The 18,146-nt window shown below is 34.3% G+C and overlaps 2 protein-coding genes across 9 annotated transcripts in view; one reads left to right on the forward strand and one right to left on the reverse strand.

Annotated features, from left to right (window-relative positions):
• Positions 1 to 3,710, forward strand: part of Ugp2 (UDP-glucose pyrophosphorylase 2) — a 55,326-nt gene extending 51,616 nt beyond the window's left edge. For all 3 annotated transcript variants that reach the window (XM_027934271.2, XM_027934270.2, XM_027934269.3), the window contains exons 9-10: positions 1,225 to 1,329; positions 3,256 to 3,710. In XM_027934271.2, coding sequence (XP_027790072.1) covers positions 1,225 to 1,329; positions 3,256 to 3,363 — 213 coding nt within the window. In that variant the 3' untranslated portion in view covers positions 3,364 to 3,710. The remainder of the gene's footprint in view (positions 1 to 1,224; positions 1,330 to 3,255) is intronic.
• Positions 3,711 to 4,197: 487 nt separating this feature from the next.
• Vps54 (VPS54 subunit of GARP complex) overlaps positions 4,198 to 18,146 on the reverse strand; it is an 89,601-nt gene continuing 75,652 nt past the window's right edge. For 2 of the 6 annotated variants that reach the window (XM_071601641.1, XM_027934268.2), the window contains exons 18-23: positions 17,968 to 18,055; positions 17,284 to 17,405; positions 17,093 to 17,173; positions 9,845 to 9,952; positions 7,658 to 7,752; positions 4,198 to 5,549 (exon numbers count right to left, since the gene is read on the reverse strand). In XM_071601641.1, coding sequence (XP_071457742.1) covers positions 5,444 to 5,549; positions 7,658 to 7,752; positions 9,845 to 9,952; positions 17,093 to 17,173; positions 17,284 to 17,405; positions 17,968 to 18,055 — 600 coding nt within the window. In that variant the 3' untranslated portion in view covers positions 4,198 to 5,443. Of the gene's footprint in view, positions 5,550 to 7,657; positions 7,786 to 9,844; positions 9,953 to 17,092; positions 17,174 to 17,283; positions 17,406 to 17,967; positions 18,056 to 18,146 lie in introns of those variants that run through there. The other 4 variants (XM_071601639.1, XM_071601638.1, XM_071601640.1 and 1 more) reach the window with 3 other exon arrangements.

The raw sequence follows: 18,146 nt of genomic DNA on the forward strand, positions 1-18,146 counted from the left end.
TTGCAAAAATAAATACATAAACACACATGTACACATGTAAATAAATAATGGGAGAATTTACATATACATTAATGGCAACCAATGCAGCCAGGAGGGAAAAAACATTATAGAGAGAATCCTTGAAACAATATTTTTGAATAACTCATAAAAACCTAATACACAGTGGAGAGGTTGGCTTTAAGTCAGTAGAAATAGTCCAACCCCAGTACTAGGAGAAAAGGGTAATGGGCTAGGAGGCAAGATGGTGGATGGTTGAATCTAAAGGAAATTTCTGATTGTTCTATGTGATCTCATTTCCTATTTTGCTGAGAAAACAGAAACAATCTCTAGTGCTTGTACATCCAAAGAAATAAAAGGCAAAGATAAGAGCTGGGTACAGTGGTACATGCCTGTAATTCCAACAACTGGGGAGGCTGAGACAGGAAGATTGGAAGATCAAGGCCAGCCTCAGCACCTTAGCAAGGCCCTGTCTCAAAAAAGAAAAATGGCTGGGGATGTAGAACAGTGGTAAAGCAGCCCTGGGTTCAGTTCCCCAGTAAACACTCCCCGCCCCCCACCCCAACAAAGATAGGAATAATGGTGATTTGTCTTATTGTTCTTGAAATGAGAGCCACTTGTGAATTCTGCCCATCCCATAAAAGCAGTTCCGATCTAGACTGCTTCAAAGCATGATCGTTCATTCTTTTTCCAGCTCTATCCAGATTATGTGAACTACTTTTCTGGCTTTTAGCATGATGGCTGGTTTGGTTATCTTAAAAAACCAAAACAAACAAAAACCTCCCCAAAACAAAAAACCACACATCTGATTGGCTCAACTGTATTATAATTGCTTTATTTTTAAGGACAATGTTCATATCTACTGGACTCTTCTGCACAGGATCTTAATAGGTGCTTCTCATAGAAAACTTGAGTTTTGCCATAAAATGATTTATAGTTCAGTTAAACTATTTATTATTTATTTTTCTGTGAAAACCTCCTGCCTTTTTTTGGCACCAGGGATTGAACCTGGGGATACTTAATCACGGAATCACATCCCCAGCTCTTTTATATTTTATTTAGAGACAGAGTCTTGGTGAGTTTCTCAAGACAAGACCCTGCTAAGTTGCTAAGACTGGCTTTGAACTTGCAATGTTCCTGCCCCTGAGCTGCTGGGATTACAGGTGTGTTCCACCACGCCTGGCTCCTGAGAACCCATTTGAAATATTTTTTTGTTTCTACTTAAAGGTTCAAGATTATCTAAGAAGATTTGAAAGTATACCAGATATGCTTGAATTGGATCATCTCACAGTTTCAGGGGATGTGACATTTGGCAAAAATGTTTCATTAAAGGTATGTATGTTAATGATGAAGAGCACATTTCCTATAGCTTTATAAGTAGGTTTTGTTTTCTAGTCCTAAATTTACCTCTATTTGAGTACTTCTTAGACTGAACCATATATTTATAAGATAATCTTTTAAAATATGTGGACACAGATATGAAATAGGTTATTACAGTATTTAGTAGGAGTATAACCAGATATATATCTAGTTAAAATACAAACCTAATTTTATATAAGTATGTTGTGGTATACAACATTCAAATGGAAAGCAAACACTAGTAGTGAACAGCTCTATTTTATCAAAATTTTAAAATACGATCACTACTAGCATAGCTCTCTAAAGTTGACTATTCGAACAACATTTTTAAAAGTGAGTTCATTTGTGCTGAATAGTCTAATCCTGTTAAAGGAATCTGAAGATTATATATGTTAGGTGTAATGTAAATGAGTATAAATATACTTGTTTACATTATATGGGATACCCACAAAAACTTGAGCAACATACCATCTGTGGTAACTTTGAAACATTTATATTTTTAGAGTTTTATTGAGAAAATAGGCTAATGATTACTGATAATGATTCATAAGCTATAGATTGATTTCCCATTTTAATGTACCTGTATCAATTTCATTGAAATATTCACAGAATTGAAAACTTGGGACTTTATGGGTAAAAGCTACCATTGAAGATGTAAAAGTTTTTTCCTATTATTATTATTTTTTAAATCTCATATCTATTTTTTCATGTGTTCTTACCCTTAAAGTTACTTGCTTAAATGAAGAGATCTTAGGGGGGGGAAAACAACACACATATACTGAACTTATTGCTTATATTAACTATTTAAAATCTCAAGACAATGAAAACTTAACAGTACAACTATTCCTTAAAAAAACAAGAAGACACAACCAGCTGAGCACAGTGGCACATGCGTGTAATCCCAGTGATTTGTGAGGCTGAGTCAGGAGGTTGTTTCAAGTTCAAGACCAGCCTCAGCAACTTAGGGGGGCACCTAAGCAACTCAGACCTATTTCAGAATGAAAATTAAAATAGGGCTGAGGATATAGCTTAGAAGTAGAGCACCCCTGGATTCAATCCCCAGTACCAAAACCGAAACAACAGAGAACTGTGTATGAAAATATAAATCGTGCAACTTTTACTTCAGTTCTTTTCTGTGCTGGAGATCAAAGCCAGGGCCTTGCATGTGCAAGGCAAGTGCTCTATCACTGAAGTACAACCCCAGCGCTGCTTCTCCTCCTCCTTTTTTTTTGTACCAGGGATTGAATCCAGGGAGGTTTAACCACTGAGCCACATTCCCAGCCCTTTTAAAATACTTTATTTAGTGTCAGAATCTGGCTGAGTTGTTAAATGCCTTGCTAAGTTGCTGAGGCTGGCTTTGAACTTGCAGTCATCCTGCCTCAGCCTCCTATGCCACTGGGATTACAGGTGTGCACCACCATGCCCAGCTATAAACCCCAGCCTTTTTAAAATTTTGTTTTGAGACAGGGTCTTGCTAAGTTGCCCAGTGGTTTCAAACTTGAAATTTTCCTGCCTCAGTCTTCCAAGTAGCTGGGATTATAGGTGTGCACCACTAGGCATGGCATCTGTTACTTGCTTTTTGGGTATTGGATAATGCTGGTGATTTTATAAGCAAGAGGCCTTCAAAAAGGGTAGTTATACTCTGGCACTGGGTCTACTTCCCATTGTTCGCACCATCTCTGACAAGGAGGCAGGGAATCTAGGACTACTGTCAGGACTGTGACAGATGTACACATTACATTTTTCCTTAATGTTACTTGCTTTTCATGTTTAATATTGTTTATCATTACAGTTACTCCATTTAAAAGGAGTTGTACATAAACTTGATGGTTGTTGTATGATAATTGCATTTCAGTTGCAGTTGCAAGTATATTCTTAGCTCTTTGTTTTCCCTGTTAGGGAACAGTTATCATCATTGCAAATCATGGCGACAGAATTGACATCCCACCTGGAGCAGTATTAGAGAACAAGATTGTATCTGGAAACCTTCGCATATTGGACCACTGAAAAGAATACTGTATACACTTTATACTAATTATGGGCTAAATTATGGGCTAAATAGTTTCTTACATTGAAATGTCTCTAGGATTCTAAAGTAGGCAGGTACTTGACTATGTTACTGTACCTTGCAGTGTTGATTTTTAGAGTTTTCTGCAATATACTTTTAGTTTAAGAAAAACAGATGGAGCAATACTTTCCCTCTTTGAAGAGGATCCTGAAAGTTCATCTTAAAGTGCAATATTGTTTAATCCTAAAACTGGGGCAGTTCTGTTGGAAGATTTTTATTAACAGAAGCCTCAGTGATGGTCACTTTGAATTGCCTGTGATTTCAAAAATAAAGCGGTGAAGCCATACACATGTATTCTTGAACTTTTTAATGCTAATTTTATGAATCAGCAAAATAAAATGGTTTGTTCTTGCTGAACAGACACTGTATGGGTTGGAATATTTAAGTACTCACCAGCTAGTTATCTACTAAGTCCAGTTTTCTGCATTTCTAAGAAAAACACATTTCCAAAGGAAATGGAAGGTATTTAACCTCTCATATAGTTCTAAGACTGAGGTGCCTGCCATGCGCTCTAGACTCTCCATTTACTGAAAAAAAGTGGTATTTCTTTCCCCAGCTAAATGGTTGGAGTGGGCAGAGGTAGAACATTTCTTTCAGATCCTTGTACTGTAATATGGAGAGATAAATGGCGTGGGGTAAGTTCCCTTTTCTTAAAGCTTCACGTCACTGAAAAATTTTCAAGAATAACCTTACAAATCAGGTCTGCTGGTAGATCAAGTCATACTTCCCAATTCTTCCGTACTTAAAAAAAAAAGTTGTCTTTTAAAGTCTCATAATTTTTTACAGCTTTATTTTAGACAGCGTAAGAATCAATGACATACCTTCGTAATGATAAAGGAAAGAAAACAAGCTTTCCTTTTGAAAAAACTATAAAGCACAAAATAAGACTATTTCATTGTACATAATCACAAGATTAGGCACTCTGACAGGGTTAGGCAAGAGTCTTAGTGTGAGGTGAGGCACAGGCACTTTCACTTGTAGAGTGCTGCTGATTCTAATTTTTAATTTTGAAGGTAGGTATCATAAAAGTCTTTAATACCTTGTATTTCTGGCCCCCAAACAGCAGCCCATATTTTAAAATTTCTATTTCTCCCTGGTCTTTGTTCATATACACATTGAAAGTAACTTAAAAACAAGACTCCAAGGGGACCATACTTCATATGTTACCTAAATGTTAAAATGAGAACTCATAAGTAGGCATATTACATGAATACATAGTCTTACCTGTTAGGGGGAAAAAACCCAAACCCTTCATAGATACTTTTATAAAAATACAGCTATTAAACTGTAGCCTTCTGTATACCACTTCTGAAAAGTATTTAAACTAGTAGTTGCATAAATGCCAATATCTTATTATTATTCTTTCATGTATTTGGACTTTTGAGAAGGCTTTACCCAACTGACATAACGGTGGTAGTAGAAAGATTAAATATGTAACACAAAGCCTGAAACTTGACATTGGTCACTAAAACAAAAACTGAATTCCTAAATCCAAGCAATCAAAAGATGTTTATTTTTTATAGAAAGATCTGTAAAAAAATAATTTTTCAAACAGCTTTACTTTCATAGAGAAAACTTTCTACAGAGGTTGACTAAGATTTTAATATTTTAAATTGTATCATCATTAAATAAGGTGGGACACCATATGAATTTCATTGCACTGGAAGAAATGCAAAGCATTTTTTAATATAAAGTATACAGAGCATTCTAGTCAACTACAGCTGTGTTACAGCTATGTGTTCTTTTGGATTTGGTCCAAAGAAACCTGAGTCTGTTTCCAGAGAGAATGAAAAATGTTATAGACACCTGATCAGTTACTCCTCACTTAAGAATGCACAAAAATGGCATTCCTTGTAGATCCCACTGAATCCAGTTTCCCAACACTGATACTTTCCTTTTCCCTTTCCCCCACCTCAGTTCACTTTGGGTTCCAGGTTCTCGAAACACAGGCATTCAGATATTCTTCAGAAACATACATGTCCCATGGTTAGATGAACTACCCAGTTTTCCAGTGAGTTGTCACCTCTTCTGTTCCCAGATCTCTGCCATATTTAGGTCCAAATCTTTAAGACCTTTTAAGGCTTGAAGATTTCCAGTGTAAAAAGCTACATCTGCTGTGACCAACCTAAACATTGGAGAGAAAAATTTTAAATTTCACTCTTTCTATCCAGATAAATGAGCAAGGCTCTCAGATTCCTATACCAGCTGCTACAATATTATTTAAATTCAGAATTCCTAGGGATAAATATCAACATACTTCTCTTGCCAGGATTCCTGCTATCATACAATTAACCATTTAATGCTTTATTTAAAAAAATAAATGTTTGGAAAAAGTATAAACAAATGCATGTTGAAGTCAGGTTCATTATAAACTCTACCCAGTAAAATCAGATGTATCTTAAAATAGAATGAATTTATAACTATTTTTGATTGGTTGTCACTAGAGTATATATGTATGCACTAAAATAGTAAAAGGAAAGAAATGGCAGGCTTCCTGAGCATTATAAGTACAAAAAAGAATTTAATACACAGATTTGGCGGGTGGTGTGGTAAGAAGCAACCCAAGGTTTCACACATTATAGGCATGTGCTTGCATCACTGAGCTATGACACCAGCCCAGATAGCAGACTTTTAAATTAATGTATGTGAAGCAAAGATGTCCTACACACCCATAAAATACCTCAATCCCAAAGGATCTTTACATACAATTATTTCCTAGTATGGCAATCAGAGTGTTAGGACAAATGGGTGATATGCAAATGTAATTCATTTGATGGAAAAAAAAAATCTTTGCACTTTACAAATGGCAGATAAGCTACTGACACAGTTACATTTTTATCAATACAGTGTGGGATTCCTTATTGTGAAAAATGAATAAAATACTACTCCATATGAGATATTCAGCTTAACTTTGCTTCAATGTTAGTATTAGTAATCACATGTTGATTCAGTTACTTAAGGTATTCTTGTCTTGAAATCGGAGCACAATAAATGACAATATAAATGAATCTCAATACTATGAGTAAGTACGGTTTAAATTTTAAAAAATGTTGAATGATAGATTAAAAATATAACAGTCAATAGTCTTCTAAGGTTAGTCTGAGATAATGCCCACAGAGTACATGGTTTGGTCTGGCACAAAGGAGAGTTTATTCTAAGAAAAACTAGATGGTTAGCTCACCTTTCCAGTTCCTCTACTGACACTGAAGTGTCATATATGTCAAATGTGATGCCATAAAAAAGCATCACAGATATAAGTGAGCTGGATATATTTAAAATAAAAACTCTTACTATTCTAGCCTTTCGTAATTTTAGCTATAATGATGATTTAATAGAATAAATTGCTAAGAAAACAGTGTCTCCCTAAACCACTCACAATCCAGATTTTTCAAAGGGAAATAAGTATTCTGTAACTCATAATTCCAAATATATATAATCTCTACCAGCCACTTTATAAATGGCCTTCACAGCTACAGAAGAAAACTGGTAATGAATAATATTTAGACAGCACATAAAGGTCCTCCCCCACCAGTGAGCGGGTTTTCCCTCCCCTCATTTTTAAATTGTTGCATTATAATTATACATAATGGTGGGACTTCTTGTTATATATTTGTATATGCATACACTATAACAATATAATTTGGCCAATATCATTCCCCTGCACAGCACCTAATACTAGTATCATTATTTCTAATTTTAAATCTAAAAAATTAAGGCACACAGAGGATAAGATTTACCCAAAACTATCCAGCTAAAAAGTGGCAGAACTAGTATTTAACCCAAGTTTTCTGATTCTAAATCCTGTTTTCTTTTTAAATACACTATTTCAGAGGTAATATATAAAATTTGTTTGATAGTTTATAATATACTGTCCTACCTACACATTATTTTTCATAACTCTGAAAGAATTAAGGCAGATTTTATCCTTGTCATTTTACAAATGAGGGACAGAAATTGAATGACCTTCACATAGTCACAGAGCTACTGAGTAGAACTGAGTCCTTTGGAAAAGAAAGACTACTGAGTATCTAAAGACACAATAACTCCTCAAAACATGTAAAGAACTTAACATAAACTAACAGACAAGATAGCATCTTCATAGAGGAAAAATGCAAAATGTTGCTGATTTTATAACTTTGGTCCCCAGTATGACAGAACAGCATAAAGATAAAAACTAATCATTGAAACAATTCAATATGAGAATATGTGGTAAAAATATATTAAAAATCATACCCATTTTGAGGTCCTCCATCATTTATCACATTTAAGTGAGATAACTGCTTTTTCAAGTGAAGTTTATAACTTGCATTAATTCTTAAAAATAACATCTGGAAAAGAAAATAAGCTTTCTTATAGTTCTCCTGAAATAGAAGACATGTGAGTTATCAATATTATTTGGAGAAAGTATTAAAAACAAAACCTTGTTGTTGTTTTTTTTCCTGTGGTGCTGGGGATTAAACCCAGGGCTTTGTGCATGTGAGGCAAGCCCTTTACCAACTGGGCTATATTCCCAGCCCCCAAACCTTGTTTTGACATAACTTTTAAAATGCTCCTCTGAAAAATAAGTAATTGCTTATTTTATTATCATTCTTCTCCTTAGTGGAACAAAAACTTTTTTCCCCCTTCTTGACAGTACCTCATTTAGCAATAAGATTGCCATTCTGTACTTTGGAAGAACTCCTGTGGGATATATAAGTGGGATTAAGCACAACAGGTAAAAAGAACAAAAGGTAGTGAAAAGTTTTATAATATGTAAACTTGATTTTAAAAAATACAATGATAAGGGCTGAGGTTGTGGCTCAGCAGCAGAGCGCTCACCTAGCGTGTGTGAGGCTCTGGGTTTGATCCTCAGCACCACGTAAAAATAAATAAATAAATAAATAAATAAATAAAATAAAGGTTTTGTGTCCAACTACAACTAAAAAATAAATATTTTATAAAAAAATACAATGATAGAGGCAAAAGTACCTTTATGTTTCTAACTAATAAAATCATTTCAAAGTATTTCATTATTGCTGCATGCAGACCTAATGAATGGTCCAATACTTCTTTGAGAAAGGTATGGCCTAAAACTGTATAAAACTGATCTATGGAAATGATTTAGTAGAATAATATTTTCTATGGGAAAAAGGTGTATATTTAGAACCACCAGTGGAAGTTTTGTATAATTACTGGTATTAAAGTGGCAACTTTTGCCCAGCTTTGATGAAAGAATCCTTTAAGTTATGACAAAAATAGAAACATATGAAGTAAATATATACCCAGCTCCCTGACCTGTACTAAGTCTTTCTCTCAAAATTCAAATGGCAAATTCAAAAGGTCAAAATGTCAGACATGGTGGTTCTTATATATGGAATGAAAAGGAAGGGTTAGCTAGGAAGTAATCAGAAGGAAAAAAGAGAACTAGTGGGCACTCATATCTTATGGCACTCCCTCAGTACTCTGGGCTCCAAAGGAGCTGGATGATAGTCATGAGGTTGTTAATGAAGTGGTAATAAATAATGCAGGGTGGAAGTCTCAGGTGGCCGAGAGAGGCCATCATTGGGAACAAATAGTAGGCAAGAGACATTAGGAAAACAATCCTCTACTCCCAAATACCACTCCTATGCAATCAACCAATTAGAGAAAAAAAAAATAAACAAACTTGTCTAAATAACAAAATTATCAGTGGAAATTAAATTCACTTGATATACAACAGCTAGGCTTGTATTTATAACATTGTATCATTTATACCACTAGGCTTGAATGAGACCACCTGGTATAAAGGTAAAAAGTTAAAGGAAGAGGGAAGGAGACTGGGAAGAAAGGAATGCTGGAAACTTTGAAGTTCTAGGTGAGGGAAACAAGGAGTGTAGAGATAAGGGAGGACATTAAAGAGTGAAATGAACTCTGTGATAATACTTTTATTATCAGATAAAATACAACAGGAGTACAGCATCGATAACTTCACAGGTGAGAAGTGTCAAAGATCCCCATTTTGCTATTTTTCCTCCATACAATTATTCGAGATAAAGTAGAATGATTTAGTTATACATGTTAATTTTATTAACTCCATCATTAATTCTTTCCATTTTCAGTTTAGATTACAATCACAGTAACATTTTATTATTCATTGATAAATGGCAACTCTGATATTCAGAGACTTATAATAATGTAATGAGTGACTTAAGTAGAATCTGGGACCTCTTAAAATGGACAAATGGAAAATCTGCTTTTCAGATTCCTGATCACATAGTAAAGCTATAGCTCTCACCTAGCAGCTACCACCTATCACTTTGAAATTAGAAAATTTTATCAATGTTCCATTAGTCAAATTAACAATCTAAAAAAAGGTTAAAAATCATATCAGAATATGAATTAAGCTTAACTGTGCAAAAAAACATGTGAAAAACATCCCAGTCTGAGGGAATTACTACTCACCTGTGTTTGTTCTTCCGGAAGAAGATCAAATATAGCTTCATGCATTTTGGCCATTTGCTTACAAATATTCCTGAAACAGGCAGAAGGAACGGGAGCTTTCACTTCATACTGGTAGGGAGAAACAGAGCAATGTTTAGGTCATTTGCAGGTATCGTATCTCTATTATTCCCTAAGAGAGATGTTTCCCCACCTCCACATACCTGCCTCTAGTACAGGGTTCAAGCTTACACTTCAACTGTGATTTGTACTCCTCACACAAATCTTGAGAAACTTATTCAATATCTTAATCTATTTTATGGCAACGAAAATACCCTAGTGGTTAAGAACAGAGGCCACTTCCAATCTTAAAACTGGTTGTTTGGGTTCAAATCTCTCAGCTCCTCCAAATCTTAGCTATTTAATAGAATCATAAAATATGTGGCTATTTGTGGCTGGTTTCTTTCATTTAACAATCTTTTTACAGTTCATGCTACAGTATGTATCAATACTTCATTTCTTTTTATGGTTAATATCCCACTGTATGGATAGACCACATTCATTTATCTATTTTTCAACTGATGGACATTTAGGTTGTTTGTAGAAACAACCTACTATGTTTTGGTATTATGAGTAGTACCATGAACATTTGTGTACAAGTTTTTGTGGAGACAAACATTTTCACCTTTCTTGGGTATATACCTAGTGTGGAACTCCATGTTTAATCTTATGAGGAAATGCCAAACTATTTCCAAAGTGGCTGTGCCATTATAAAATACAACTCTAATGTCTCTATATCCTCACCAAAACTTTTTTTTTTTTTTTTTTTTAAACCATTCTAGTGAGTTTTATAAACCCCTCAGTGCTGGGTTGAATAACATCCCCTCAAAATTCATGTCTACATGGTACTTCATGAGGTCATACTCATTAGAATGGGCCCTAAGTCCATTGACTGGTGTCTTTATAAAGAGGAAAATTCCGACATGGAGATACACAGAGGGAATAAAACCAAGTGAAGACAGAGGCAGATACTGGTGTGATACAGTTGCAAGCGAAGGAATGCCAAGGATTGATAGCAATTGCCAGAAGCTGGAAAAAGGCAGGGGGTATGGATTCTTCCCTAGAGTTCATCCTCCCTGACCTGTTAATTTAGCAGCCCCCCCCACCTCCCCCGGTCTCCAGAACTGTCAAAGAACAAATTTCTGGTTTTTAATTTTTTTAAGATGTTGATGAACCTTTATTTTATTCATTTATTTATATGAAGTGCTGAGAATCAAACCCAGTGCCTCACACATGCTAGGCAAGTGCTCTACCACTGAGCCACAGCCCAAATTTCTGTTGTTTTAAGACACTCAGTTTCTGTTGATTTGTTATGGCAGCCCTAAAAACTTAGACCCTCAAACTTTCCTTCGCCCCTGTTTTCCCTAAAGATACTCTTTTCCCCCTTTTTATTTCATCACTATCACAATTCTTGAGTCACCTAAACTTGACACTATACTTCTTTACTCTCAAACCCTTAAAATCTGGGTCCTGCCACCACCCAAATTACCTTCCCTTAATACTCTTATAATACTCTTCAGAAATTTCTTTTGGGGGGAAAATAAAATCACTAAGACATTCTTTCTTCCAAATTCAGTAACTTTCCTAGCACTCCTTCCTCATCACTATAGTATTTCAAGCACCCTCAATTTTAAATCCTGTCCTCATATAGCAAGAACTATGTTCTCCTGGCCCTTTCCCTCTTGACCTTACTCTTTGTCAGTCTCTGGTCTTCTAAATACAAGGCATCTTTCACCATTAAACTACCTTATTATCTCCTCTTTTCTCTCATCAATTTCATCCAATCTTGTACCTTCTACTTATTTCTAGTCCTGAAACATTTTCTTGGGTTTAAGTCCCACATTTCATACGTGTGCCATTCAAAAACTGAATTATCATAAGCTTGCCCAATCCTCCTCCTCCTCTTTGTTTCCACAAGGATTACTAAACCTCCTGGTCACACAGACTTGGAATCTCCAACTCAGTTTTTCCTCTTCCTTGTTTCAAATCAACAACTAAGCCCATAAATTGTATTTAAAATTTTTTTTGTACATAAGTTTGGACTTCAGGACAGTTTTTAAACTTCTACACTACTGACATTTTAGGCTATATTTGTTATGGGTGTTAGTAGCATCTCTGGTCTCTACTTGCTAGTTGGCAGTAGCACCTCACTCCCTAGGTATGACAACCAAAAATGTGCTCAACATTTCTGAATGTCCCCTTCTGGGAACAGGGACAAAACTGACTCAATTAAGAAACACTGCTCTATGTAAGGCCTTTAATACAATCACCTGAACAAATGCCATCATATTTTAACTAGTTCAATAAAAAAGTCAAAGAGTTATGGATCATAAACTTAAATATAAAACCCCAAACAGTAAAAATGCCAGAAGAAGCCAGGTATGGTAATGGCAATGGCTCAGGAGGCTGACGTAGGAGGATCCCAAGTTCAACGGCAGCCTCAGCAACTTAGTGAGATTCTGTCTCAAAATAAGAAAATTTTAAAAAGGGCTGGGGATGTAGGTCAGTGGCAAAGTGCCACTGGATTAAATTCCCAGTACCAAAACAAAGTAAACACAACAACAAATTCTAGAAAAAAAATACTGCAGAATAACTTTGTAGCTCCTTAGGCTAGAATACAAGAAGTATTTAATAAAAAAAATGATAAAATAGATTTGATCAAAATTAAAGATTGCTCTTTATAAGACACTGTTAACAAAATAAAAAGTCACCGATTTGGAAAAAATATACAAACCACATATCTGATAAAGGACTTAGAGCTAAGATATATTAAAAAATTCACATCTCAAGAAGAAGATAATCCAATTTTTAAAAAATAAGCAAAAAAAATTGAAAAACATTTTTACTAAAGAAAAGGTATGAATAGTAAACAAGCACATGAAAATATTTTCAACTTCTTAGTCATTATTTAAGCTAAATCCACAATGTGGGGCTGTGGGGTATAGCTAAGTGGTAGAGTGCTTGCTTAGCATATGTGAGGCCCTGGGTTCAATCCCCAGTACCAAACAAAACAAAAACAAAAAACAGTGAGATATCATGTACATATTAGAGACTAACATTAAAAATTAGGTAGACCCTAGAAAGTAATGGTGACAATGAAGAGCATCTAGAACTCTAGTCTCATACATGGTAAAAAGGACAGCAAAGAGATACTTCAGAAAATAATTTAGCAGGTTTTTTAAAAAATAAATTTACCATGAAGTTTTACATTTCCATAATCCACAATCAATCCTATTTCAAGTATATACATAAAGGAAATGAAAACATATATCCACACAAAGAATGTATATGCATATATAACAGCCCCAAACAGGAAAACCCCCAAAGTTCTATCAACTGGTAAATGGATAAACAATTAGCAATATAGTCATAGAATGGAGACTATTCTATAATAAAAGAAAACAAACTACTGACACATAATTATAACATCCATGAATTCCAAAAGCATTAATCTAAAAGTAAGGAGGCTAGCCCAATAGGATACGTTCTGTATGATTCCATTTAAAGGACATTTTGCAAAAGGAAAAACTAAACTATAAGTGCCCCAAAAGAATGTTTACTTGTGACATTTTTTATCTTGATTGTAGTAGTTCCACTACTTTATATATTTGTTAAAGTCATCACACCATGTATTTAAAAAGGGTAAATTTTACTGAATGTAAATTATACCAATAAACCTGATTTAAATTGCTTAGCTTTCTTCTGATAGCCACTGATCTTCACTATCTTCCCAACATATCCCCCACTCTTCTACTCACACCAGTGCACCCTAAACAGAGCTACCTTCTATTCACCCTAAATAGAACTGCTACCCTTGTTATTAACAATAGCAAAATATTAGCAGCCAATATTTACTAGGACTTGCTTATAGTTAGATATATGATAAAAGAAAAGCATTCCACATATATTATCTCATTAATCCCCATTACAACCTTATGAGGTAACCTCTATTACTCCCATTTAGAAATGGAAACGGAGGCTTAAAAAAAAAAATAAGAGTTTGCCCAAGGTCCTTCAATGGCTAATGTGTAACATACATGGGATCTGAATTTAGGTCTACCTGAATCTAAATTACTTCCTTGTGATTTCTAACAACATGTTTTCTCAGGCTTTTTCTCAGAGATATCTTCACCTCAACTTTATATGCCCTAATCTTATCTTTAAAAGCAAAATTTATATGCATACTACATCTATAAAACTATCTCATATCTTCCTCTCCAATTGGCAACCATCTCTTTTAAAGTATTAAATGCTCCAATGCATTAAAACAATTCCTTCTTAAGGAATATTAATACATATTCTACTTCTTGTCATTATTGATATACTTCCCCTGCTAGATATTTTGCTATCCCAACAAGATATTCACCTTTGTGTTAGCCCTCTGTCATCTAATGCGATGGTTTGTACGTAACTTACTAAATGAATGTGAATGAGTGGTGGCTGTGGCTAAGATATTAATCTAGCTGCTACTACACATATTAATGTCTCACTCTATCCAAGCAAAAATACCCTTTTTAGGATCAGCCTATATTTTATACTGTGCCATTGCTCCCAAAATTATAAAGAAAATAAAAGCTAAAAAATGAAAGGTAAACCCAAACCAAACCCTGTCTTGTTATTTTGGTATGAATTAAACACAGGATTAAACTCCTGGGAAACACATGAAAGCAAACAGGACAGAGAATGGCAAGGAGAGACTTGTTAATATAAGGAAATTGTGCATGCCAGGTAACAGAAGTCATCAATGGGAAAGACAGTAGAGAGAACACTGTGTTATAAAGACAGACAACATTCTTCAAGTCAATGATACTAAAAACAAAATAAAAACAAAAGACAAAAGGGGAGGGGAATATTCTAGTTTATAGAAAACTTAAGGGACTTAACCAAATGCAATAAGTAAACACATAGAAGTCTTTGTTGAAACAAATTATTGGGAAAAGATATTTTGGAACAATTAGAAGTTTCAAATATGAGAAAAGATGTTAGATAATATTGGAAGACTATTAATTTCCTTAGATATTAATGTGTGATTATTAGAAGAGATCTGTTTCTAGTTTTAAAATTCTTTTACTTAAGAATTTAGGAATGAAGTAAAAAATTTTAGTAAAAAATTCTAAAATACTCATAACTGTTAAATATAGGTGAATATGAACACAAAGTTCATTAAGTCACAAAGTCTAGTCATACTCTTTTTCAAAACCCAGCTATGACCAAAATGACAAATTAAAGTCAGGATTATAAGAGTATGGGCAAAGTTTGGTTTTGCTTCATTATATCCATAGCCTACTATTAGTTCCACTATTTAACATTTACTTTATCCTACAATGTTAGCAGTTTACAGTCCTCTGTTTTGTTAGATGGTAAATTTCTTGAGGACAGATGCGTGTTACTGAATTTTGCTACACAGAAGACTTATATCAAAAAGCAAACTGGTGGAACTGAATTGCTTCTGAATTTAGCTTGTACTTGAAACCCACGAAGAAAAGACACCGTGGTCTGAGAACTCTTAGGAGTTACAGACCCTTTCAGAGAATCTGGGAAAAATCATTTTCATAAAAGCACTAAAACGTTTATCTTTTTTTACTCCTGTTTCCTCATGACTGCATCAGTTTTTAGATGACTTATGATATCATGATTCTGAAGACTAATGGAAAATATATATGTATATTGTGTTTTAAGATTTCTTAGCTTTAGGGCTGGGGTTGTGGCTCAGTGGTAGAGTGCTTGCCTAGCATGTGTGAGGAGGCACTTGGGTTCGAACCTCAGCACGACATAAAAATAAATAAAAATAAAGGCATCAACTCTTGAAGAAGGAAAAAAAAAAGCTTTCTTAGCTTTAATTTTTAATATGATATCTCAATGAAATGTGAAAACTGGATCAACAAAAAGCTCTTTGGGACTTATTACTTTCATAAATATAAAGGTGTCCTGTGAACAAAATTTAAGACCTAGTAAATAACTAAAGTATTGTTTCCCAAGTACTTCTCTCTCACTGTCATTTTCAAAGGATTAAGCACATGCCTATGTGTGAATGGATGCCACTTTATCTTGCCCTTTTATGATTTTTACATGCCTGCTGTTCCTGACAATTCAGAATGTTAAAGATGTAAGTAGAAAATAAGGGAGAGAAATGAATTACAGTAGATGGGGTAGAGAGAGAAGATGGGAGGGAAGGGGAGGGGGGATAGTAGAGGATAGGAAAGGTAGCAGAATACAACAGTCACTAGTATGGCAATATGTAAAAACGTGAATGTGTAACGGATGTGATTCTGCAATCTGTATACGGGGTAAAAATGGGAGTTCACAACCCACTTGAATCAAATGTATGAAATATGATATGTCAAGAGCTTTGTAATGTTTTGAACAACCAATAAAAAAAAAAGATGTAAGTAGAAGAAAAAGCAAATCAAAGTTCCTTGCTCAGTAAGGTTTATTCTAAATATGATCTTGGGCATAAAGTCGACACTAAATAAACCTTCAAACATCCAAGTTACAAAATTTCTTCTTTCCCCCAAAGATATGCATTGAAGAATATAGGAAAAGCAAAGAGTAGAGGATAGGGCAAAAGTGAGTGGGGCTGATTAAATAACATTTTTGGAAGATACCCTTCCAGTATTTCTTATAGAACATCACTTTATTTAATGACCTATGGGAATGAAAAGAAACAGACCCTAGAATTGTCTCTGAGAGAAACAATAAAGCACCTCAGACTCTTAGAGCATTTTTCAGCTTGGAAAATAAAGTCACATACTTTATTTCAAATAAATTTCCTTTTTTTCTTATGGATTCTTGTCCTTACAATTCTGTCTTTGGAAGGCTTTCAAATTGTTTGTTTTGAAGAAGGTATACATTTGTTGATGCAGCCAACATAAAAATGCTTCTATGAAGGATTTCTACCACCCTGAATTATCTCCCTTACTCTCTCCCACCTCTGGCCTTTAGAAGATGAATATAAAATTGACATTTTATTGAGTTGTTTTCTAAACTCTGGGGGAGTTGATTTGTTAAGACGTCTGTGACCACTTTGGTGTCAAAGAAGATGGACACATTTTCCTTAAAAACTGTTTATAAATTCTGCCAGTTGGTATATATCTTTTAAAAATTTAGATTCTAGTATCACATTTTAACTTATGTATAACATAAAGGATCCTCTATAAAATGAATAGTCACAATACTTTTAAGCAGAGCCTAATGATTTTCATAAATTATTACCTTCGATAACAGCTTGTCAAATAAGCTATCCATTATCGCTACAAGTTTAGCTGATATTTCAGCAATGTGGTCATGGTAATCCTGAAATGAGAAATGATATTGTATTTTATAGTTCCTGAGACACATACAAAAATATTTAACAATTAAGGAATTAAATTTATGAACTTCAATAGAAAATACATGAAAAATACCTTAGTGATATGATCAAAATGCCTAAGCATGTTATATTGCTTAGGTGGTAGTCGAGCTTCAAAATGAGCCCGGATCACAGGAATGTAGTGCACAATTAACTGCAAACATCGTGAAGAAAGAGCTAAAGATTCAGGGAATGGGTACATAATGGAGAAACAAAAATTGTTGATTTTAATTACATAGGCAATTAAATTTAAAATGTCCATTAATTTCATAAAGAACCCTAGTTTATTTCATAAATGAAGAGCACCATGGTAAAGGTAACCCATTTCATTTTTAAGAAAATAATTTAGTGCTAAATAATTCAATGAATATGCTGTTTTCTTAATGGACTTGAGTTGCTAGCATTACAAGTATGAGGACACTAACAAGACAATTATTCTCTTCTGACATTCAGATACCTTTCACCCCAAAGTACTTCTTATATATTACATATTATTTAACATTTTCCAGAGTGAAGCAGCTTCTAAATAATTTATTAAGAGTTAAGAGTGGAAATTCCTTATATAATTTCCTCAGATTAGTTTTTCAATTATAACAACACAAAAAAGAATAAAGTAGCATTTGCCACTTTTATAGCCTTTGGTTAGAGCCATGAAACTATCAGGTATGATAAAAACAGGGTAAGAAGAATTACATCATTATAATACCTTAACATTTGAACGAAATACAAGAATCCATACCCAAATTTTTTGTAGTTATTGTTTTTAGTCCAACAACTTGCAATGCACCAGCTCCAAGAACTAACTGGCAACTTCTTGAATTGAAGTACTAAGAAAGGAAGAAGGGGGGAAAAAAAAAAAAAACAAAAAAACCCAAACTCAACGATTTATTAAAAGCCATTCTTTTATATCCTGATGAT

This window comes from Marmota flaviventris, chromosome 14 (genome assembly GCF_047511675.1).
Source record: "Marmota flaviventris isolate mMarFla1 chromosome 14, mMarFla1.hap1, whole genome shotgun sequence".
In the NCBI taxonomy this organism is placed as follows: domain Eukaryota; kingdom Metazoa; phylum Chordata; class Mammalia; order Rodentia; family Sciuridae; genus Marmota; species Marmota flaviventris.